Below are 24395 nucleotides of genomic sequence, written 5' to 3'. Positions count from 1 at the left end.
TCATGCCCAGAAGAGAGCTACAGGAAGTAATGGCAAGACAAGGAAAACCCAGAAGCAGAGATGGGCAGAACCCAGCCCAGCGCAGCATTGTCCAGGGAGAGGCTGCCCCAGCCTATCTCAGTTGCGGGGTTTCCCTGGAGAGGAGAGGAACACATCAGGCTAAGAGCTCCATCCCATTTATAATGCTGTTTAAATAGTACCTACCTCCTCAGGTTCTAATTCATGTGCACTAAGCAACTTTATGACAATAATTTGGCATCCCAGTAACTTAAATGTGCAGGGTCTATTTAAGAACCTTTTCAGAAAAATAGGTCACAGACTGTAAATCATCAGTGTAATAAGTAGGTTGTCTCTCGTGGTTTCTACTTTAAGGATGTTATTCACTAGGAGGTATTTGTTCACAAACAGTTTTCATATTTTCTGGATTTGCCTCCTATGATGAAAGGACCTTAATGTTCATGCATTTTATAGATTTGTGTGCGTGTGTTTGTCTATATATACATATATAACTTAGATTATAACTCCCTAAAGTGTAAATTCAGGTTTATTACAATTTCTTCATTAATTCCTTTGGGGCAAGCTGGACACAATTAGGTATGTACTTAATTCCGAAATAAAGTCTGGTTTTCATACATACAGTTTATTTTCTAAAGGGGAAAGAGAAACACAGTAAGTGAGCAACAACAAAACACCACGTGGTGACAAGTTCTGTGAAGAAAAAGAAATAGAAATAGAGACTAGAAAGTGACAGTGACTGGACATTGTTTTTTGATAAGGTGAGGTGTGCAAAGGCCTGAGGGAAGCAAGGGAACGTGAGGGTATCTGGTGGCTGAGGGTTGCAGGTAAAGGGAACAGCAAATTCAAAGGCCCTAAGGAGAAGGCACGTTTGGAATGAACATGGAGGTCCTTGTATGCTTGGAGTGAAGAAATAGGAAAGACTTGGAAGTCTTGGAAGCAGCAGCCAGGAATGGTATGAAAGGATGGAAGTAAAAAAAAAAAAAAAAAAAAAAAAAGAGGCAGAACTTCTACAGAGTGAGCAGAGTGAGGAAATTTGCAAAGGGTCCAGCCTGCCTGCTGCTTAAGGCACAAAATGGATTATGCAAAGATGAGGATAGGACCAGATTCTCTGCAATGCTTTTATAACTCAGGAACTTTAGGCAGTAAAAGGCCACTGATGTTAAATTGTTTAATTTTTTTTTAAATGGATGCATGCAAAAGGTAAAACATTCAAACAGAAGACTGTATGGAGGGACTAGCAAATCTCCCTCTCTCCCCTAATCTCAGTTCTTCCTAGAGGCAACATTAACTCTATTTTGTTTTGTACCCTTCCAGAAATAGCCAAGTACTTCTAACCATGCATATACATAATGCATGCTCCATTTTGTGCACACATCATCACACTTTATGCCCTCTGTTGTGTACCTACCTAGCTTTGTCACACAATATATTCTGGTGAACATTCAGTAATAGAACATCCAGGATTCCTTTCAGTGGCTCCATTGGATTCCACTGACACAAAGGACTGGACGCCCTAAGACTTGGGCTCTGGTTCCTGGTTCTTGATTTATTGCTCCCTAGTGGAGTGCTGGTAATTTGTCTCCTCTGAGACTCATGTTCCTATCTATAAAGTGAACTTCTCTCTCTCTCAAAAATACATAAACTTAAAAAAATGTTTAAAACAGGTTCCTGGGTGGCTCTGTATGTTGAATGTCTGACTTCGGCTCAGGTGGTGATCTCACAGTTCCTGAGTTCTAGCCCTACATCGGGCTCTCTGCTGTCAGTGTGGAGCCCACTCGGATCCTCTGTCCCCCTATCTCTCTCTCCCTTTCTCTCTCTCTCTCTCTTCCTCTCTCAAAAATAAATATAGTGAACTAGACGATGACTGAGATTGCTTCTGACTTTAACATTTTAGGTTCTTTGTTCTTGCTACACACATGTGACAGTCTTCTGTAAGGAAAGAGGCCCAACACTCTTTATAAAGCTCTGATCATTGTCCAGTTTTAAAGGTTTTATTTTTTTGTTTATTTTTGAGAGAGAGAGAGAGAGAGAGCGAGCACGAGTGGGGAAGGGGCAGAAAGAGAGGAAGACAGAATCTGAAGCAGGCTCCAGGCTCTGGGCTGTCAGCACAGAGCCCAACACAGGGCTCGAACTCATGAACCGTGAGATCATGACCTGAGTCGAAGTTGGACACTTAACCGGCTGAGCCGCCCAGGTGTCCCAGTTTGAAAGGTTTTAAATTGAAAATGTATCCTGGCAATTCGTGTATGTACACCAATTAAGAAGTCCAATATTTCTAAGAGGCATATAATGGAGAGCAACCATTCCCTGTAGCACTCCCTCCCCACTCCCAAGTCCTACTCCAAAAGGTAACCACTTTGATCTCTTTTAGCTATTTCTCACGGTGTTTGCTATCATCTTTAAAAATGGCATGCTTATATTATGATTTCAATTTGTCATTTTAAAATACATTTGTATACTGTCCTGGCTAATGAAAAATTAGATGCTCTGTATTACCTTTCACACACACATTTCCCCCTTCCTTCATCTCCCCAATATATAATTTTAACACATTTTTGGTTACATCCATTTTCAGTTGTTTTCATTGTCATGACTACACATTGTTCACTGTGCAGCCACATGGTCTCCTATAATCATACTTTCCTTTTTGTTTTCCTAGATGCTTTTTCTTTGCTTTCTTCAAGTCTGTGTCTTAAGTTTGCTACATCCTCCAATAGCTCTGTAAAATGTCTCCATTCAGCTTTCGAAACAGTCAAGCCTATCAGATAATCTATTGGTTTTATCTTTCCACTTTTGATTGATTCCCCTGGATCCATCTAATGATGACACTCTAGCTCCAATATTGATGGATTCTCTCTAGAGCTGATGGCTGCCTATCCTGGGTTAGATTCCTATTCCCAGGATCACGTGTCTTTCTTTTCTTTGACTTACATATCCCAACAGCTTTCTGAGAAAGGGTGTCTGGGAGGCAAATCTTTGAGACCTGGTATATCTGAAAGTATCCTTACTCTCCCCTCATCCTTGGTTGTTTGACTAGATATGAAATTCTAACCCGGAAATCACTTCCCCTCACAATTTTGAATTCATGCTCTAGTTAATGCCTTCTAGCCCTCTCATTTCTGCCAAGGGGATTGGAGGCTACATGGAGAAGCAGCCTGGAAGGCTGTCTTCACCATACAGTGAACACACTTTCACACGATCTCTCTGTTCTCAGTAGAACCCCCTCTCCTTCCCCACAGTTCAACCTCTAGAAGATAAGCTTTCAGACTTCTAGTGTTGGTAAGTAGAGTTGCCTGGCTACAAAGGATGAGGAAGGGGATATTTTGGTATAGCCATTCCTTTTAAAGACTTTTAACTGAGCCTGCTATTTTTAACTCACCTCGTATCTCTACCCTTACCTCCATCTTTAAAGTGTCGCAGGTCCTGAGTTTTCTGAGGTTCTTTGTTGACTTTGAAAAGTCCCAACATCCCTGAATCTATAGGCATTTCATTTTCAGCTTCCTGTGGTCTGGTAAATTGGTTATCATGCATCTATCTACTTTCTAGTTTCTTAGCTTTTATTCACTTGTGTGGTCCACTTGAGAGGGAGTAGAGTAAATTGTGTTCAGTCTACTACATTTAACTTGAAGTTGAATGAATTATTTCCAGTAAAAGTCTTACACTTTGTTCTTTGCTTGTTCTGATACTTCAGAAGTATGTTTCATAACTGCAGTTCTGTTGGTTACCCCCAAAATATGTCTTGGGTTGGTCTACTACTATATTAGTTTCCTTGGGCTGCCATAACAAATTATCACAAACCGAGTGGCTCAAAACAACAAAAGTTCATTCTCTCATTGTTCTGGAAGCCAGAAGTCTCAAATAAAGTTGTCAGTATGCTCCTCTGAAGGCTCTAGGGAAGAATCCTTCCTTGCCTCTTCCTAGCTTATGGTGGCTCCTGGCAAACCTTGGTGTTCCCTGGCTTATAGGATTCCAATCTCTGCCTTCCTCTTCACAGCACCCTCTCCTCTGTGTCTGTGTCCTCTCCTCTTGAAAGGATAGTAATCATTGGATTTAGGGCCCACCCTAATCCAGTATGACCTCGTCTTAACTAATTATATCTGTAAAGACTCTATTTCCAAATAAGATTACATTCTGAGTTTCTGGACAGACAAAAATTTTTTTTGAAGGGAGGAGCTGTTCAAGTCAGTACAGCTTATTTGTGTCCATTCTCGACATCCTAGCCCAAGGTACCATCATCTCTTACTTGGACTTGTACGATAGTTTCTCAGCGAGTTGTATTACCACTAGTTCTATCCTCTAAAGTATTCACCCCCTAGCAGTTGGAGTGGTCATAAAAAGGTAAATCACACCTGTTATAAACATGGCATGGAAGAGTTCCTTGACTACGTTTCCAAACTGTTTTAGCATAATGCAGAATGTTAAAGAGAGTTGTCAAGGCTATTTTTAAAAGTAGGGCACAGAATATGTAGACATTTATAATCTCTAATCAACAAGGAGGTATTCCAAATTTGAAAATGCTATATGGCAATGTTCCATTTCCAGGTAAGATGGTTGTGACAGTTAAATTTTATGTGTCAACTTGCCCAGACATTTGAACAAACATTATTCTGAATGTGTCTGTGAGGGTATTTTTGGATGAGATGCACATCTGAATCAGTAGACTGGGTAAAGCATATTGCCCTCCTGTTTGAATAAAAATGTTTTTATTCACAACCTTACACTAACCCACTTGCCAACCCTCTAGACACAAATTGGGTGTCCTACAATTCAATTCAGTTCTGACACTGTCTACCTGGAGTAGTGCCATATCCTACAAACGCTCAGTACCAGAAGACTGTCCCCACTTTAGACATGAATTGCAAGTTCTGCGGCTTTCAGACTTCTGACTGATTGGGTATAAATGAAGAGTTCCGTGACTCCCTCTTCAGGTTTGATAATTTTTTAGGACAGCTCACAGGACTCAGGAAATGACTTTACTTTTACAGGTTTATTATAAATGATACACTATGGAGGAGGACATAGAGTAGGGTAACGTACGGGCAAGGGGTTGGAGCTTCTATACCTGCTCTGTGCATGCTGCCCTCCCAGCATCTCAGTGTGTTCATCATCCCAGAAACTCTCTGAACCCCGTTGTTTAGGGCTTTTATGAAGGTTGCATTATGTAGGCATGATTGATCAAACCATTGACCATTGGCGATTACCTCGATCTCTAGCCCCTCTTCCTTCCGTGGAGGTCAGGGAATAGGGCTGATAGTTCCAACCCCCTAATCACATGGTTGGTTCCAGCCTCCATCCAGAAGCTATCTAGGGGTCCACCAAGAGTCACATCATTAGTATAAACTCAGGTATGCTTGAAAGAGCTTCTTATAAATATTAGAAGATACTCTTCTTATCCCTATCATTCAAGAAATTCCAAGGGTTTTAGAAGGTCTTTTATCATGAACTTGGGACAAAGACCAAATGCATGTTTATTATATCACAATATCATACATTCCTATGTGGGTGGCCCCCATTTAATCAACTAAAGTTCTGAATAAAACACAAAGGCTGACCCTCCTGTGAGTGAGAGAGAGAATTCCTTCTGCCTTAATGCTTTGAGCTGGCACATCGGCCTTTTTTTGGCCTTCAGACAAACTGAAACACTGGAGTTTTGTGGGTCTCGAACCTGCTGGCTTTCAGACTAGAACTTACACCATTTTTTTCTCCTGTGCTCCACAATATCTTGCTGACTGTAGATCTTGGAACTTTTCAGTCTCCATAATTGCATAAGTCAATTCTTTATAATAAATCTTTCTTCCTTCCTCCCTTCCTTCCTCCCTCCCTTCCTTCCTTCCTTCCTTTCTATTTAAATACACAAATATAGGGGCACCTGGGTGGCTCAGTCGGTTAAGCATCCGACTTCAGCTCAGGTCATGATCTCACGATTTGTGAGTTGGAGCCTCGTTCCAGGCTCTGTGCTGACAGCTCGGCCTGGAGTGTGCTTCGGATTCTGTGTCTCCCTCTCTCTGCCCCTCCCCGACTTGTGCGTGCTCTCTCTCTCTCAAAAATAAATAAAATGTAAAATATATAAATAAATACACAAATATATGAAAACTATACACATAACATATAAATCTCATTTTATATATATGTGTGTGTATATAGGCATATATATAAAGGAGGAAGTGTAAAGAAATCTATATGGTGGGGATAGTTCTACAATGCACTTAAAGTAGTAAAATGTAGAAGCAGATTTTTAAGTAGACTGTGCAAAGTTAAGTATGTATAGTACAATCCCCAGAGAACTCTTTAAAAAATATACAGCAAAAAAATTAACATATACATTAAAATAAAATACTAAGAAATGTTCAAATAACCTACTAAAGTAGAAAAGAAAAACAGTGGAACAAAAACAGAAAGGAAAAATGGTAGACCTAAATCCAAACATAAACAATGACATTAAATGTAATGGTCTATGCCAATTAAAAAAAGAGACTGTCAGAAGGTATTTAAAAAATAAACCACTGTATGCTATCTGTAAAAAAACTCACTCCAAATATAATTATACAGGTACATTAAAAATAAAAAGATGAGGGGCACCTGGGTGGCTCAGTTGGTTAAGTGTCTGACTTCAGCTCAGATCATGACATCACACGTTGTGGGTCTGAACCCAGTGTTGGGCTCTGTGCTAACAGCTCAGAGCCTGGAGCCTGCTTCAGATTCTGTGTCTCCCTCTCTCTCTCTGCCTCTCCCCTGCTTGTGCTGTCTCAAAAATAAATAAACATAAAAAAGTAAAATAAAAAGATGAAATGTGTACACACACACACACACACACACACACACACCAGGTAAACACAAATCTAAAGAAAGCTGGACTAGCTATATAAACATGAGACAAAATACATCTAAAGATGAGTTTGTACATCTAAAAACAAAGCTTCAAAATACGAGAAGCAAAACCTGACAGAACTCAAAGAAACAAGAGACAAACTCATAATTACAGTTGGCAACTTCAATATACCTCTTTCAGCAACTGACAGAATTAGACGACAAAAACAGCAAGGGCCCAACTGGATCAAAAGATATTATCAATAGAAGAATGACTGAATAAACCATAATAAATATATTCACAACCAAGGCCACCACATGCTACACAACTCCAGAGGTCCTTGCACATAAATTATGAGTTGTGTGGTGCATAAACTGCTTACGTGTATGTAGTGGTTCTGCCCACACTTTAGAATACTATGGATCCTTTGGACCCACAAACATATGGCCAATTAATCTTTGACAAAATCCAATGGAATAAAGACCATCTCTTCAGCAAGTGGTGCTGGGAAAACTGGACAGTGATAGGCAGAAGAATGAACCTGCACCATACACAAAAATAAACTCAAAATGGATGAAAGACCTCAATGTAAGACAGGAAGCCACCAAAATCCTCCAGGAGAAAGCAGGCAACAACCTCTTTGACCTTGCCCGCAGCAACTTCTTACTCAACACGTCTCCTCCGGAGGCAACGGAAACAAAAGCAAAAATGAACTATTGGGACCTCATCAAAATAAAAAGCCTCTGCACAGCGAAGGAAACAATCAGTAAAACTAAAAGGCAACCGACAGAATGGGAGAAGATATTTGCAAATGACATATCAGATAAATAGTTAGTATCCAAAATCTATACAGAACTTATCAAACTCAACACCCAAAAAACAAATAATCCAGTGAAGAAATGGGCAAAAGACATGAATAGACACTTCTCCAAAGAAGACATCCAGATGGCCAACCGACACCTGAAAAAATGCTCAACATCACTCACCCATCATCAGGGAAATACAAATCAAAACCACAATGAGATACCACCTTACACCAGTCAGAATGGCTAACATTAACAACTCAGGCAACAACAGATGTTGGCGAGGATGCGGAGAAAGAGGATCTCTTTTGCCCTGCTGGTGGGAATGCAAACTGGTGCAGCCACTCTGGAAAACAGTATGGAGGTTCCTCAAATAACTAAAAATAGAACTACCCTACAACCCAGCAATTGCACCACTAGGCATTTATCCAAGGAATACAGGTATGCTTTTTCGAAGGGGCACATGCACCCCAATGTGTATTGCAGCACTATCAACAGTACCCAAAGTATGGAAAGAGCCCAAATGTCCATTGATGGATGAATGGATAAAGAAGAAGTAGTATATATATACAATGGAGTATTACTCGGCAATCAAAATGAATGAAATCTTGCCATTTGCATCCAAGTGGATGGAACTGGAGGGTATTATTCTAAGCGAAATGAGTCAGTCAGAGAAAGACAAAAATCATATGACTTCACTCATATGAGGACTTTAAGAGACAAAACAGATGAACATAAGGGAAGGGAAGCAAAAATAATATAAAAACAGGGAGGGGGACAAAACAGAAGAGACTCAAAAATGTGGAGAACAAACAGAGGGTTACTGGAGGGGTTGTGGGAGGGGGGATGGGCTAAATGGGTAAGGGACACTAACGAATCTACTCCTGAAATCACTGTTGTACTATATGCTAACTAATTTGGATGTGAATTAAAAAAAATAAAAAATAAAACAAGTTAATAAAAAAAAATAATGCTATGGATCCTTTAATGAGAAAAATGAATTTGTTTACTGGGAGCTTTTTCTACTATTTTTGAAAGAGAAAAGCAACATATAGAAAAGCATACAGAATATGGTCACATTTTTATAAAACAGGAACATATACATACACAGGTATATGTCCATATGTGTATTTGAGAATGATGGTAAGTGGAAGGATGCATACTTTGTTACTAAGCAGGTGAGCCGGGTGAATAATGCGGATGGAGGAAAGGGGAGGGGAGAACAGTGGAACAGGGATCTAAGCAAAAAAAAAAAAAAAGGCTGCATTTTAAAAATATGATCACATTTATACACTTGTAATGAAGATCTGTAAAAATAACTTTTGAAATAATCTCAAATATAAAAGAGAAAAATATTTTATTCAGTTACTTAACACCTTTTGATGATTTGCTATTGTACTTCAAATACAATATGAATTCCTTACCATGACTTCTGTGATCTGATCTTTGACCACCTCTCCAACATTATGTGCCTCTACTGTCCCCTCCTTATGTAAGTCTCTTTCTGGACACAAGGACTTTGCAATTGCAGTTTCCTCTGCCTGATAGGCTTTTTTTTTTTTTTTTTTTTTTTTTTTTTGCCTGATATACTTTTGATATAGGTTTGCATGACTGGCTTCCTCTCCACAAATGCCTACCCAATAAGCCACCCTCCCCTTCCTCCTCACCAACAGGACACTGATTTTATTGGGACAGCAATATCTCATTAAAATATCTGACCTCCCAGCTTCCACTGTATCACTAGGAGTGATACAATTCTGGTCACTGGGATATAAGTGGAAGTTACTAGGCATGGCCTCCTGGGAAGCATTTTAAAAGAGCTACACCAGCTGCATCCTTTAACTTTCCCTTCTCCTTCTGCGTTTTTTTGCCATGGAAATAGTTGTGAGGCTAAAGCAAAGGTTCTCAAGGTGTGGTCCTCAGATCAGCAGTCTCAGCATCACCTGGGAAACTTGTTATAATGACAAATTACCAGGCCCCAACCCAGACCCACTGAATCAGAAATTCTGAGGGTAGGGCCCAGCTATCTTTGTCAACTACTGTTCAGGTGGGTCTTAAGCAAGTTTGAGAGCCACTAAGCTAGTGGACAGAAGCCTCCATAGAGATGCCGAAAAGATGGATGAAGACTAGTACACCTGTGACATTACAGAGTCACTGCATGGACTTGGACTTCCTCCTTTGGGCTTGGCAGTTATGTGAAAAAGTAATCCCTATTTGGTTAGGAGGCTGCGGTTAGGTTTCTGTTCCATGCAACCAAATGAAATTCTAGTCGATAAATCATCTTCTAAATCTTGGCTGTAACGTTGTCTCTTTAGAGAGGACTTCCTTGACTACTCTACTTATACCCTCCGTCCCCAGTGAAGTCCTTCTCCATCAGGCCATCCTGCTTGCTTTCTTTACAGCACTCAGTACACACTGAAATTATATAACTTACTTACTGTTTATTTGTTTATGGTCTGTTTCCCTGTAAGAATGTAACCTTCACAGGGGCAGGAACTTTGTCTTTTCACTGCTGTACTCCAGCACATACTGAAGTATCTGGTACATAATGGAGGCTCCATTATTATTTGTGGAATGATTTAAAGAACTTTAAAATTATGTTACATTTAAAATCACGTATTTTGAGGGCACCTGGGCGGCTCAGTCAGTTAAGTGTCTGACTTCCGCTCAAGTCATGATCTTGCAGTTTGTGAGGTCGAGCCCCTCATCGGGCTCTGTGCTGACAGCTCGGAGTCTGAAGCCTGCTTCAGAGTCTGTGTCTTCCTCTCTCCCTGCCTCTCCTCCACTCACACTGTCTCTCTCTCTCTCTGTCTCTCTCAAAAATAAACATTAAAAAAATTTTTTTAATATAAAAAAATAAAATCATGTATTTTTAAGTTAAAAATAGAACTACCCAGGGAGCCTGGGTGGCTCAGTTGGTTAAACCTCCAACTTTGGGTCAGGTCATGATTTTGCAGTTTGTGGTTTTGAGTCCCTTGTTGGGCTCTGGGCTGACAGCTCAGAGCCTGGAGCCTGCTTCAGATTCTGTGTCTCCCTCTCTGCTCCCACCCTCTCAAAAATAAATAAATATTTAAAAACAAAAAACTACCGTACAATCCAGCAACCACACTATTGGGTATTTATCCAAAGAATACAAAAATACAAATTCAAAGGGATACATGCACCCTGATGTTTATAGCAGCATTACTTATAATGGGCATGATACGAGAGCAGCTCAAGTTTCCATTGATTGATGAATGGATAAAGAAGATATGGTATATATATGCAATGGAATATTTATTATTCAGCCATAAAAAAAGAATGAAATCTTGCCCTTTGCAACTACACGGATGGAGCTAGACAGTATATTGCCAAGTGGAATAGGCCTGTCAGACAAAGACAAATATCATATGATTTCACTCATATGTGGAATTTAAGAAACAAAACAAATGAGCAATGTGGAGAGAGAGAGAGAGACGAACCAAGAAACAGATTCTTAACTATAGTGAACAAACTGATGGTTAGCAGAAGGGAGGTGGGTGCAGGAACGGGTTAAATAGGTGATAGGGATTAAGGACTGCACTTGACATGATGAGCAACAGGTGATATATGGAAGGGTTGAATCACTATATTGTACACCTGAAACTAATAATAAAGTACTGTATGTTAACTAACTGGAATTAAAATAAAAATTTTTAAATAAAATCATATATTTTTAAAATAGACAAATGAAAAAATCGTTCATTACACAGTTTCAAAATTTTAGGAAAAAATTTTAGTTGAGAAATCCATACACCTGCAAAAAAAACCATATGATACAGAAGGGTTCTCTATGCTTGCCTATGAATACTTTCTACCTAACTCTTAAGTGGCCTATCAATTTGAAAACCATAAATGACTAACAAAATAGTTATGTAAATATTGAAGGTGCCACAGAAATGAACTGCGTGAGTTCAGTATTTTTTTGTCAACATTGTCTTTCCATAGACATCATTTATTGCTACCCCAATCAATATGGTTGACTTGCTAATAACAAAACTTCACAGAACATTCAAATAAGAACAAAAATTCTGATCAGCTAGGGGATACACACACTTAGGTTTTAACCTTGGAGAAAAAGCGTTCTCTTCACCCACATCTCTACTATTTTACTTAGGTAGTCACAAGTTTCGTCCAAGACTAACATCACTGCACATAAATGAGGTCTTCCCTGGCACCAGCCCATGCAGGTGCATTGCAGGACAGAATTCAGACTGAGGAGTCCCTGGGGATGTATTTGGGGGCATCTCTGCTTGTGAGAGTGACCCAAGAAACTCCAGCTTGTGGGAGAGGTGAATTTTCTTTCTCCTGTTTTTACCTCATACAAAAAAAGCTTTCATCAACCTTTGAAAATCTGTACCTTTGGTTTTTTTTTTTTTTTTTTTTTAGAGTAAGTAATTATGCAACATTTAAGTAAACTGTATAAATACTTTTCTCAGTGAAGCACAGAACAACCAAATAGAAGAAAATACAGCGCTTCTGACTTAGATCCCTGCCCACTCTCTCTCAAGGCTCCTAGGATCTAGACAGGCCTCCTTGGAGTCACTGCTGGGAAAGAAGCAGCAGAAAAGTGCGAGAGGCAAAATGGCGGACTCCTCACTAAGGAGAAAAGGAGCCCTGAGATTTGGTAAGACCATTTTCTCCCTTTCTCACAGAATCGGGAAAGCATGTTAGAGCTTCTTGGGAAGCCCTTCCAGATACCAGGAGCTGAAAGAACTTCAAGTCAGTAGCATGCCAAGTGAAAACTTTTAGGAGGCCCCAGAAGTTGACCTCAGCCCTCAGCCCCACCTGGCAGATTTTTCTTTTACTCTTAACCAGTGAAATAATCTTCGGAGAGGCAATGACCTGGAGTTTGTACTTGAGTATCTTCTACCTGGAACTGCATCAGAACCCGCATCAAAAGTACCAGCCTCACTTTGGTAATGACAACATTCTATAAGGCGGGGTTTTCACTCTTAACAGGTCATCAGAATGATCTAGGGAGCTTGTTTAAAATAATGTGGGTTCTGGAGCTCCACTCCCAAAGGTTCCCATTCAGTAGGTCTTAGGGGGATGTGGGAATTTGCATTTTCAACAATGGTCTCCAGGTGATTCAGTTGAGCTGGTGTGACGCCTACGATTTGAGTAATACTGGCTTAAAAGGTAGGGGCCAGAATTGCTTCTTTCCCATGATAAGACCCACTGTAGACAGTGACCGAAGGCCACCAGACTGACTGAAGTGTTTTCCTTGAAGAGGTCGGGAGGTCATCTAGACTCATTCTCAAAGGTTCAGGGAGTGGGTCTCCATGGTGCCTAACTCTATAAGAGAACCAACAATCGGGCTCACATTTGGCTGGATTTGAGGATAAGTAGCAAAATCTAAAAGTACCGGAAAAGTCTTGATTGCTTTGGGCGAGGGGCCCATGGCCTATATATATATTTTTTTCCTTTTTCCTTCTTCCTTTTCACTCATGTCGAGCTAAGGAAGCCAAATAGACCCACACAGATAATACGTTGTTTGGGTATGGGTGAATGTATACAGCTAGAGCAAATTCTGTCTGGGGAAATTCAGAAGAGTGAATTCCAGTTTGATACACAGCGTCAATAATTGACTGCACATCAGTGTATGGCATCTGCATAGGAAATCCTGTGACCTAGACAAAAGACAGAATAACATGTAAACCCATGCTACAGGCATGTAGGCAGTCAGGAATTATTGTATGCAAAAATATTACAGAAGCCTCAAAAAATGGTAGTCACGAAGTAATGTTATTTTCTAGGTGCTTACAATTGATGTGGGAAACAAAGGCAGAAGAAAATGGTAGATAGAATTAAATTTCCTCATAACCTGCAGCCCATTGACAAACAATTGAGGCTGGCGGAGTAAAATGTTTCTCCAGGAACTCCCTGCTATCTTAATGTTAATGCTTTGCTAGAGGGAAAAACAACCTTAGCTTGACAATAGCTAGGCCTCCAGTATCTCATGAGTCTTCTTTAGCATATGAAAATCTCACTGGAAACTTCCCCTGGACTCTACCTCCTCCACTCCAGAGTATATAACCAGTCTCTCCTCCTGCTCCTGGGGCAGCTCTTTCTGCCCACCGGTCCTGTCCCCATGCTTTAAAAAATAACCTTTTTGCACCAAAGACATCTTCAAGAATTCTTTCTTGGCCGTTGCCTGTGGACCCCACAGACCCCACTATCACCCCCAAAACTTCATCAACCGTGTTCCAGGAACAGTACTAAATGCTTCACATACATATTTAATCCTCAAATAACTTTATGAGGTAGGTTCTACTATAATTCCCACTTTCCAGGGAGAGAGGAACAAAGCCAGATACCACAGCCCTCACACTTAACACTCCAAATACGTGCACCCTTTCTAGAATAGCAAACTGCCAATGGGAATATTACTTGGTCCTACAAATGAGGTGTTTAAGTGAGCATTATGGAAGAATTTATTTAACACTGATTCAATTTATATTTATTAAGTGACAACTGTGTGACAGGATTAAAGGATTATGGTACATGGTCCTATGTAAAATTATCTATTTAATAAGACGCAGATAACAATCAGAAACCTCTTTCAAGCCTTAGATTGCTTACTTCAGGAGGCTTTTCTTGATCCTTAAATCTGTTCATGTGTTCTTCCCATGTGGTTGCAATAGGATGCTGTCCTTCCCTAACTTACTTCGTAAACTAGACTGCAATTACATGTTTTCTGGTCTGTCTCATTAGCCTGTAGTTTCTGTGAATGCACAAGATTGTATCTGTCTTGTTTACTGTCATAACCCCAGTGCCTAACACAAGGCCTGTCACATGTAATACAAATAATAATAAACATCTGCTGAACACTTGCTAAGTGCTGGGTGCTGTGGTAAGTAGCAGCTCATTTAATCCTCACCAGAACCACAAACCAGATTAACTATTTTTATCCCTGTTTATCTTGCCCAGTGGGGTGGAAAGTATAAAGGAGTTAGGTAACTTGGTCAAAACTAGTGATAAATGGTTGAACCGGGGTTTGAATCCAAACCACAAGATTAAGCTCAGGTTTATGATTATGTGTTACTAAGTAGATAATTTTACAAAGAAAGTACACGTTTTAAACCTTGGCTTATATTAACCTCGGTTTATATTGCTTTGCTTATCTGTTTACCACTAATTCTGTTTTTTTAATGCAAATAAAAGCAACTTCCTCCCTATTCATGAATAAATAGCACCCACAGATCCCTCTTTGACAGCTTAAGTACTTAACTCCAGCCAGATTCCTTCTTTTCTTCTCTCAGAGGGTTTCCCTAGAAAATGTGTAGTCTACGAGATGGTAGGGGGAAAGAATCTCACTCTTGGGAGGCTGGGGCTTTCAAAAACCCATTGGATCAATTCACAGGGAAGAGTCAGTGACAGGATGTCAAGAGCTGGTGGTAGGTAGGGGAAAAACAATATACCCAATGCCCACCATGTCTGTTTATAAACTTGTTGAGTTTGAGATACCTTTTAACCAACCAAGATGATGACAAATGTGTTGGCAAATATATAAGAAAGGAGGTCAGGAAAGAAGACCAGGCTGGATACAGAAATTTGGGAGTATTTTGCATGTGAAAGGTATCAAAGCTTGCCTGGAGTCCTCTTGCCCAGAACCAAGGACAGAGAATCTAGTCTATTGCTACCATCCAGAGATCATTTTTCAATTTCTTATTTACAGGTTACTTTTTTTTTTCATCTCTTTTTCCAAACTTTGTGGCTATATAACATAAAACATATCAAGAAAATGTCATGCAGTGTGGTCATGGTAATAGTTGTTCAGTCTATTTGAAATTGCTTTGTCTACAAATAAATGTATTTTAATGCCTTATCATCTGTTGTCTAGGATCAAGATAAAAAAGCATTTCAGGGATATTGAAGATTACTATTCCCTAGCAATTAACAACATAGATACAACAAATGTCATTAATGCACTAAATCATACACATACCCAATAAAATTGGAGTAGTCTTTCAAATTCACCCTCTTCTTCAGATAAAACAAAGCTTCCAGTGCCAAGTTCTAGCTTAGGAAGGATTTTTTGCAAAATATAAGTACATTGTCGATTCCAGCGTGTTGGCTGTTTAGGTCGCCATTCCATCATTTTACATTTCAGAGTCCTCTCAATCCTAAAGTAAAAATGCAAAGGTTATTTTATGACAAATTACAATTCATGTAATAAACATGATAAGAGTGTTGTCACTTTACTCAAGTGCAAGAATATTTTTTTAAATTTTATTTAGGATGAACCAGACCTTCATGGCTAAGGATATCTACCATCATTCACATTAATCAAGTTGGGGAGAAGCAGGCACTTGCTTGGCTTGGGAAAGCAAGAAGCTTCCCAGGAGAGCCAACAGTTGGATCTCAAAGGCACATCTCTTTTCTGGTTACCTGTGTGTAGACAGCTGCCTACTGGGTGTGATGTGACAACGTCTACTGTCTGATCACTGGACTGACATCCCCATTCTCCAGGGCCCTCCTCTGTCATAAAATATTGTGTTTCCAAGAAACTGCATTTATGAAAGTTCAGATATCTGGTCTGGGTGATGTCAGCAGGGATGGATTTATTAGATTAGTTAATACAGCAAGCATGGTTGGAAGGAAATGAGGCACAGACTGATAAGTATGATGATCAGTTTCCCCCGCTAGAATGTACACTCCATAAAGGCAGAGATTTGTGCCTTTGTATTCAGCCCCTAGAACAGTGCCTGCTGGTAGATTATTCCAGGGACAGTGTACGTTGGTTGACGGGGCCCCCTTGAGGAGCCTCATCTTTACACAGAATCACTGTGTGCTTAAAAACAAAAAGCCACTGGGAATTTCCTCCTGGCTGAGTCTGTAGTGTGACTGAGTAGTTTTGGAGTTTGCAGAGTCCCAGAAGCGGCTAAGCATCAGAACCACTTGTAGGGCTTTATCAACATATTTCACCTTCAGGTATTGATTCAACAGGTCTGGTCTGGGATCCTGGCATCTATTTTTTAAAATAGTTCTAGAAGTGATTCTGATGAAAACCAGAAGTTGGAATCATTTCTCTACTGCATTGCTTCCTTTTTTTGTTAAGAACTGGGGAAGAAGGAAGGAAATAAGAGGTGGGAGTTGTGTACCAGTGAGAGAAGGGAGTGGCAATATTATTTGTTATGTTTTGTTTTGATTAGTTGGTAGGGGCTTATATGGCAGCCTGCTATGTCAGCATGAGTCACTGGAGACAATAAGATCTAGAAGCTTCTGACACATTTGGAGTAGAAGCAAGCCCTGCTGTAAAGTTTGTGACTTTGACAAACTTGTTCAGCTTGACCGAACAACTCCTTGGGACGTGTGTGTGTTTGGGGAAGGGGGGAGTGCCGATGAGGGACAATATTGATGTTTCTACCACCCAACTTGGATGTTTTTTCCATACTCCAACTGGTGGGCCATTTACCTTCATTTCCTTTCAAGAAGTATTAGTTACTGCATTATTGTTACCATAACTTCAACAGGTGTCTGTGTTGAGAACTTCCCAGCAGTAGCCCTACAATATTTTCCAGAGGCAACCACTTTTTAACTTAGATGGTCTTTTGTAAGGAGTGTCCTGGAATGGCAGAGGGACTGCTTTTTGATGCACGGACCAAAAGTCAATGACTCAGTGGAAGACACTTACCATAACCTCCATCTCTTGCTTCTATTGCTGAATCTAATAGGTATTTTGAGAGCCTGGGTTGGAGAACTGAAAGGAGCAAGAGATTAGGGAGAAAACGTAGTAATCGTAATATATAAATAAAGGTCATACCTGTTCTTTAGATCTTCTATCATGCTTTTATTAGTCTCACAATAAATTATTTCCTCAGGCTGAAACACATAGACAACTGAAAGTTATAAAAGATTCTAGGGAGACCACTTTGACATCACAGTCACCCCTGGAGTGCTAATTATAATGAGGGGAACCCAAACCACTTTCATGTGGCAAAAGCACTCCACCACAGAAGCACAAAGGTAAAACACAGATCACAGTGTTTCCTTTGATTTTAGTATTACTTCACCAGAGCGCGGGATGAGGAGTGGATTTACAAGGTATTTTTCCTGGGTAAGACAGGTCTGCTGGCCACATTCATTTATTCAAACAAACATTTGACATGCTTATTGGTTATACCAGAAAATCTTTGGCACCTGCACTAGTCTCGTCCACTTATCAACCGTGGCCTTGGTGAAGTCACTTAACTTCTCCAAGTCTCCGATACCACATCTTTAAGAGAGGGACAATAATAGTACTTACTTCCCTAGGGTCTTGTGAAGATTTTGATATAAAGTAATATATGCAAAGCCTGGCACATATCGTTCAATAAAATCAGGTATTATTACTACTACTCTTTCATTTTTTGAAAAAAATTTTGAAAGAGAGAGAGAGAGAGAGGGCATGAGCAGGAGAGAGGGGCAGATGCAGAGAGAAAGAGAGAGAGAATCCCAAGCAGGCTCCACACTCAGTACAGAGCTCCACACAGGACTCAATCCCATGACCCTGGGATCATGACCTGAGCCAACTGACGTGCACAGACGTGCAACCGACTGAACCAAATCAGGCGCCCTACTACTCTTTTAACATGGTTTGTTATCTTCCTTCTTTGGTTGAATATCCTTTTCTTCCAGCTGGCAGGAGCCAGGTCTTTGTGTGCATGTCCCTCCCTGCAGGGCTCACATGGACAAGACAGAGGGGCTGGGCTTGGGCATTTTTATTTTGAGCATTCCTGAACTGAGAAATAGAGGTAGCTGTAGAGATAGGGACATGGGCGGAAGGAGGCTTGTGCAATAAGAGGGCAACAGTTTTCAGACCTCTAGGGGCTAGAATATTTCAAGAGTGATTGAGAAGATTCAGTCTGTCAGGTGATGATCTAAGCCAGTGGTTCCAGAAGTGTGGCCCCTGGACCAGCAACCTCACACCTGGGAACTTGTTAGAGATACAAATTCTCAGCCCCCATGTGGTACCCGCTGAATTAGAAACTCACAGGGCAAGGCCCAGCAGTCTGCCAGGGTTCTGATGCCACCATGGATAGATTAGACAACAGTCCCAGGCACAGGGAATTTCCCCACAACAGATTCCTCCAGGAGAGGGGAGACACTGGAAAAAGGAAACTATGAACTCCAACGTCATGTTGCAGGGCCACCAGCTGTCCCAGACAGCACAGGTAAACTGAATGCCTTTATTGCTGCCACCAACCACTGTGTAACCCTCCAAGGCTCCCACTCCCCTCCCCGGCCCCTCCCTCCATCAGGTAACTAGTGGATTAGTTAGGCCACCTTCAGGCCTGAAAAAGAGGCCTGGGTTAACGTTAACTTGATAAGTTTATGAGGTGTTAGTCCACTTGCTTTCTTTGGCAAAGGCCCTTTCTTTCAGGGAATTCGTATCTTTTAAAAATTCAAGAGGATCTCCCTGTTAACTTCATCCTTGAGTACCCACATGCTCATCTTACACACTCAAATTTGGGTTCACAATTGTGACAAAAAACAAGTGTTCACCACAGATAGTGGTTTATTTTGGGATGTGTGTTGCCAGACAGAAGATTGAGGGCCATTAATCCACAAGAGAGAATAGAGATGCAAGTCAAATGCAATACTGGGTTTTATATTTATAGATTCGACATGACAAAAGGTTTTGTTTCCATACTTGGGCAGAGTGGCTTTTAAAAACTACAATTTTGATCACGGCAGCCCTTGCCTTAGTGATGTTAGCTTCTGACTGTCCTGAGGACAGGCGCCCATGTCCTTACCAGGACTCTGCTCACCCCTGAGCTTGTCTTGCTCACCCCCTGGCGGCAGCCAAGCTGGCCTTTTAGCTCCTCGACAGACACCTGCTGTCTGCACCTGCTGGTCGTCATGCCTGCTGTGCCCTCTCCTCTGCCGGGACTATTCTCTATTCCGACCTTCCTCCAGGCCAGTTCCTGCTCACCTTCCTCACTCTGCTGGTCACTGCTTTTTACCCAGGAAGCCCCAGGAGCTGTCCTTCCCCTCAGGCCCTCTGCTGCACACTCCCAAAAGCACACTCATTTCTTCTGTGATTGCATTTACCACTCTGTCCTGCAATTGCCTGCTCCCTTCTCTTTCCTCCTTGAGAACACAAGTCCTGGCAATACTGAGACACACGTTTTCCTTGTGGTACTGATGCCTCACATAGCGCAGGCACACAAGCAACATTTCACTGAAGCCCTAATAGAATGATTAACAGTAAACAAAAAAACCCTCATCTCTAAATATGTCACCTCGCTGCCAGAGGCGGCAATACATCAGTTGCAACTTTGGGATGGGAAAAGCAAGGCATGGCCTGTGGATGCTGAAAATGTTGTTTGCTCTAGAGAGATAACTACACTTCCCCTTCTTTAAAATGACTTTACAACAGGAAATATGTATACATATATACGCATGCTTGCATCACACGGAGAATGTTTAGAAGGATGCACAAGTAACTACTAACAGTGTTTATTTCTTAGGGAGTGGGAAAGAGATGTTGAAAGGGAGAGACATTCTTTGTACAGTTTGGTACTGTATGATCCCCTTTCTGTAACTTCCATGCATTCCTTCTGATTTTGTGAAATGGCTCAAATATATAGATGAGCATAGAGAACAAGGTAATGAAAATCCACCCATCATACCTACCACTTAGCTACATCTCACCTTTGCATTCTTGCATATTTGTTTTAGATTTTTTTAAAAAGAAGTAAAATATTACAGACTTGAAGTACTTTGTATGTTGCTCCCCGACCTCTTTCCTTTTTTTCCTCTCTCCAAAGGTCACCTTTAACCTAAATTTGGTATGTATCATTTCTAGGAATGCTTTTACACCATCAATATGTGTCTATATATACATAAACAGCACATCATTTTCAAACTTTATATAAGTGATTTTGTATTATGTGTCATTTCATATATTTTTCATTTTGCTTGACATTACTTTGTTTTATATTCATTCCTGTTGATACGCATAGCTCTAGATCAATGACTCTCAACCTCAGTTGCACACTGGAATCACCCGGGGAGCTTTAAATAACATGGGTGTGTATGTCCCACCCTCAGCGACTCTGATGTAATGGATGTACAGTCAAGTTGAGAACTAGTGTAAGTTGGTTCATACTTTTTTTTCTTCTGTTACGTAGAAGAAATCATACTATGAGTACTTCACAACTCATGTATTCTTTTTCTGGTTGATGAATTCTTTTCTCATTTTTTTTCCTATTTCAAGCAATTCTATAAAGAACACTGTTGTACTCGCTGTCTTCCTGTGCATGCTCCTCTAGGGTATATGCTGAGAAGATGAACTGGTGGGTCAAGGTTGAGCATCTTCAGCTTTATCAGATCTCGTCACACTGCTTTCCAGAGCACTTACAGCAATTTACCCTCCCACCACTTCTCCTCTTTGCCAGCACTTGGTATGGTCATACTTAAATTTTTTTTTTGCCAATCTTAACCATGTAAAGAGGTGCTTTGTTGTTTTAAATTGTATTTTCCTGATTGTGAGTGAGATTGAGCATTCAAGTTTCTGCTTCTATGAATTGTTTTCTGCCTATTTTTCTACTATATTTTCCACTATCTTCTTTTAACTTTCACTTCCTCTCGGCTCATAGCTCTTAGTTTATGGATTTTGTAATTGCCTGCACCTTGCCATGCCAGGGGCCTCGATCCAGAAACAGCCACTGAAGTGGAATTTGGGGTCCTTCACAAAGGGACGTCACGTGCACCACAGATCCACTGGCTGAGCCACCTGGTAATTCCGTCGTTCTTGACCTCAGGTCTGTGCTTCCACCCCTGCCTCGGTTCTCCTGGCACTGGGTCTGCAGCTTTTCTTCTCCATCTGCTTTTGAGAACAGTGACTCAGGGGGACCCATCCCAATCCCTAGCTTCGAAAACTGAGGCTGGCCCGGTTCCCTGGATTTCATGAACCGTTTTCAGCCCTTGTTGCCGTCCTTCATTCAGCCCTACTCATTGCTAGTATTTCTGTCCTGTTTCTACTCCATGAGATCATTGTCATGGTTTGGAGCCCAGGTAAACCTTTTCTTTTTCAATCTTTTTATTTTATCATTACCATGGATGTGGAGCAGAGGGCTAGGTCAAGGTAAACTTATGACACCATCTTGACATTATATTTTCAGTTTTAGAATAAACATTTACATTTTTTCCCTTTAAAATCTACATTCACTTTGAAGATGATGCCTTCTTTTCAATTCTTCTTTTCTGCAAGTAGAGGAGTATGATAGGAGTAGCCCAAACTCAGGCTGGATGGCAGAGAAAACTAGATTTTATTAGCATTGCCAAATCACTCAGTCTGCAATCAGCTGTATAAACATAACGAGAGCTGGCACAACTGGTAAAGATTAGAACCGATGGTAACTTTCATACAGACACACCTGAGAAGAATTTAGTTTTACCTGTATGCTTTGTACGTTTGTCCCTTGGAAATCTTTTGGAAGCAACTGTTTCCAGAAACTTTCTTTTGAATAGTCAAAATGTACAGCCATTGGCGTATTATTTTGTTGAATATTAAACCAGACCTATTAAAACATTAACATAAAATCGGTATAGGCACATGGGAGCACAAAGCCCCTACTGGTTAGGATGGAGAAAAAGTTTACAGCCCTACTACTCAGCGAAGGTAGAAGCCAAGGGAGGTTCTGAGGTAGGAGGTAGAGATTCCAAGGGCATGTGAACATTAGATTGATCACTGGTTCTCAACCTTGGAGGCACTACAGAATCACCTGGGGAACTTTAGGGATTGAAGAATCCCTGGCTCCATAACCCAGGGATTCTACTTGAACATCTGTATTTTCTTCAGAGTCTACATGGTTCTAATGTACAGCCGGAGTAGACGAGAACTGCCTGACTCTTTTTTTTTTTTTTTCAACGTTTATTTATTTTTGGGACAGAGAGAGACAGAGCATGAACGGGCGAGGGGCAGAGAGAGAGGGAGACACAAAATCGGAAACAGGCTCCAGGCTCTGAGCCATCAGCCCAGAGCCCGACGCGGGGCTCGAACTCACGGACCGTGAGATCGTGACCTGGTTGAAGTCGGACGCTTAACCGACTGCGCCACCCAGGCGCCCCGAGAACTGCCTGACTCTTGAGGATATTAACTCCAAATAAGACTTCTTTCCCCAGATACTTACATTTCCATCATCAAACAAACAGTCCACACTTTGTAAGGGACAAAATGGGTCAAACTGCTTATGACATTGCCCAGTTAATGGATTCCAAAGCAAATATTCATCAGTTTCTTGAGTTAATACATAAGCTACTTGCCCCTGTGTGAGGAAAAAGATGGTTAACGTCATTTTTGGCAGGTGGTTGATTCAACTCATTTTTGTATGTGGAAATTGTAATGTAAGTATATGATATCTTTGAGTTCTACAAGTCTTTTTGGGGGGAGTCTTCAAAGTCTTTTTGAAAAGGAAAAAAGCTAAAGCTCTAGAACTCCTCAGGCCCAGGCTAGCATGAGGATTCAAATGAGAGAACTTTTGAGCTGGTGCTGCCATGTGCAGCCCTGTAAGGTTTACCCTCACAGCAATGAAACATGTTGCTCTAGAAAAATCAGTATGTTTTGACAATTTCCCAACAGCTAGCACTGAAGTGTTTTTTTCTTAATTTTTCTTAACATGTTTATTCATTTTTTGAGAGACAGAGAGAGACAGAGTGTGAGTGGGGGAGGGGCAGAGAGAGAGGGAGACAGAATCTGAAGCAGGCTCTGAGCTGTCAGCACAGAGCCCGATGCGGGGCTTGAACCCACGAACCACAAGATCATGACCCGAGCTGAAGGATGCTTATCCAACTGAGCCACCCAAGGTGCCCCTGAAATGTTTTAAGGTAGGGACACTTTGGTCTAATGCACACAAAAGCACTATATAGGCCAGCCCTGCTTTGAGTGGAATATACTTGGGGACTGAATTTAGGAAATGGACACTTGCCGAAGGCTCTGAAAAAGCCAAGTGAAGTTAAAAGGTCATTAAGTTAATTTTGAGCATAAGATCTGGCATTGGAGGCTAGAGAGAAAGTATACAGGGGACCATCTGAGGAATAAAAGTAGTCATTATGTTATTATTCTGTTCTTAACATACCTTTTAAAGTGCAAAGTTTTATTAGCAAAGAATAACAATTTCAGGTAATAATAAAGACGATTGAACACTTAATTGGAATATGTGCACCAGGCACCATGCTCAGCATTCACACTAAATTTTTCACTTGCATTCACTCCAAATTCTTTGAGGTAGGGGTGATCATTATGCTCATCTTTCAGATAGAGTCAGAGGTTGAAGGGCTTGTGTAGTGTAACCATATAGTCCTATTTATGGGGAAGATAACTGAGGTTCAGAAAAGTAAGTAAACAAGGCTGATGCCCCTCCCCCGTTCATGCTCTGTCTCTCTCTGTCCCAAAAATAAATAAACGTTGAAGAAAAAAAAAAAAACAAGGCTGAGACTACACAGTTAGTAAATGGCATTGCTGGGTTTTCAACCGCTCTTTGACCCCCAAACACATATTCTTAACACTGTGCCTGGTCTCTCCAAAGCTCTTGTTCTTTATCACTGTGCTTGGCTTCTTTTCAGGAAGGGGGAGGCTTCACCTCAACCACAGAGCTGAGGTGAAACACACAGCCGAAGTACCTACCACCCATGGTGTTGACTCGCAGGCATAAATGCAAATATTTGTTGAAATACTGTTGACTGTTTACTGCCATCTAGTGGCACTTAAACCTACACAGGGGGATCGTGGGGGAAATTAACCACGAGCTTTTAGC

General features: G+C 40.9%; 1 protein-coding gene across 7 annotated transcripts in view; it reads right to left on the bottom strand.

Moving 5' to 3' along the window:
- Positions 1-13025: 13025 nt before the first annotated feature.
- CC2D2B (coiled-coil and C2 domain containing 2B) overlaps positions 13026-24395 on the bottom strand; it is a 94338-nt gene continuing 82968 nt past the window's right edge. For 6 of the 7 annotated variants that reach the window (XM_040485989.1, XM_040485992.1, XM_040485991.1 and 3 more), the window contains 5 exons: positions 22773-22907; positions 22038-22160; positions 17417-17475; positions 15599-15776; positions 13026-13280 (listed from right to left, as the gene is read on the bottom strand). In XM_040485989.1, coding sequence (XP_040341923.1) covers positions 13092-13280; positions 15599-15776; positions 17417-17475; positions 22038-22160; positions 22773-22907 — 684 coding nt within the window. In that variant the 3' untranslated portion in view covers positions 13026-13091. Of the gene's footprint in view, positions 13281-15598; positions 15777-16969; positions 17354-17416; positions 17476-22037; positions 22161-22772; positions 22908-24395 lie in introns of those variants that run through there. The other variant, XM_040485993.1, reaches the window with a different exon arrangement.

This window comes from Herpailurus yagouaroundi, unplaced genomic scaffold (genome assembly GCF_014898765.1).
Source record: "Herpailurus yagouaroundi ecotype Mexico unplaced genomic scaffold, PumYag 163, whole genome shotgun sequence".
Classification (NCBI taxonomy): domain Eukaryota; kingdom Metazoa; phylum Chordata; class Mammalia; order Carnivora; family Felidae; genus Herpailurus; species Herpailurus yagouaroundi.
The sequence above is the reverse complement of the archived record's forward strand: the minus strand, read 5'-3'. Positions and strand labels throughout refer to the sequence as shown.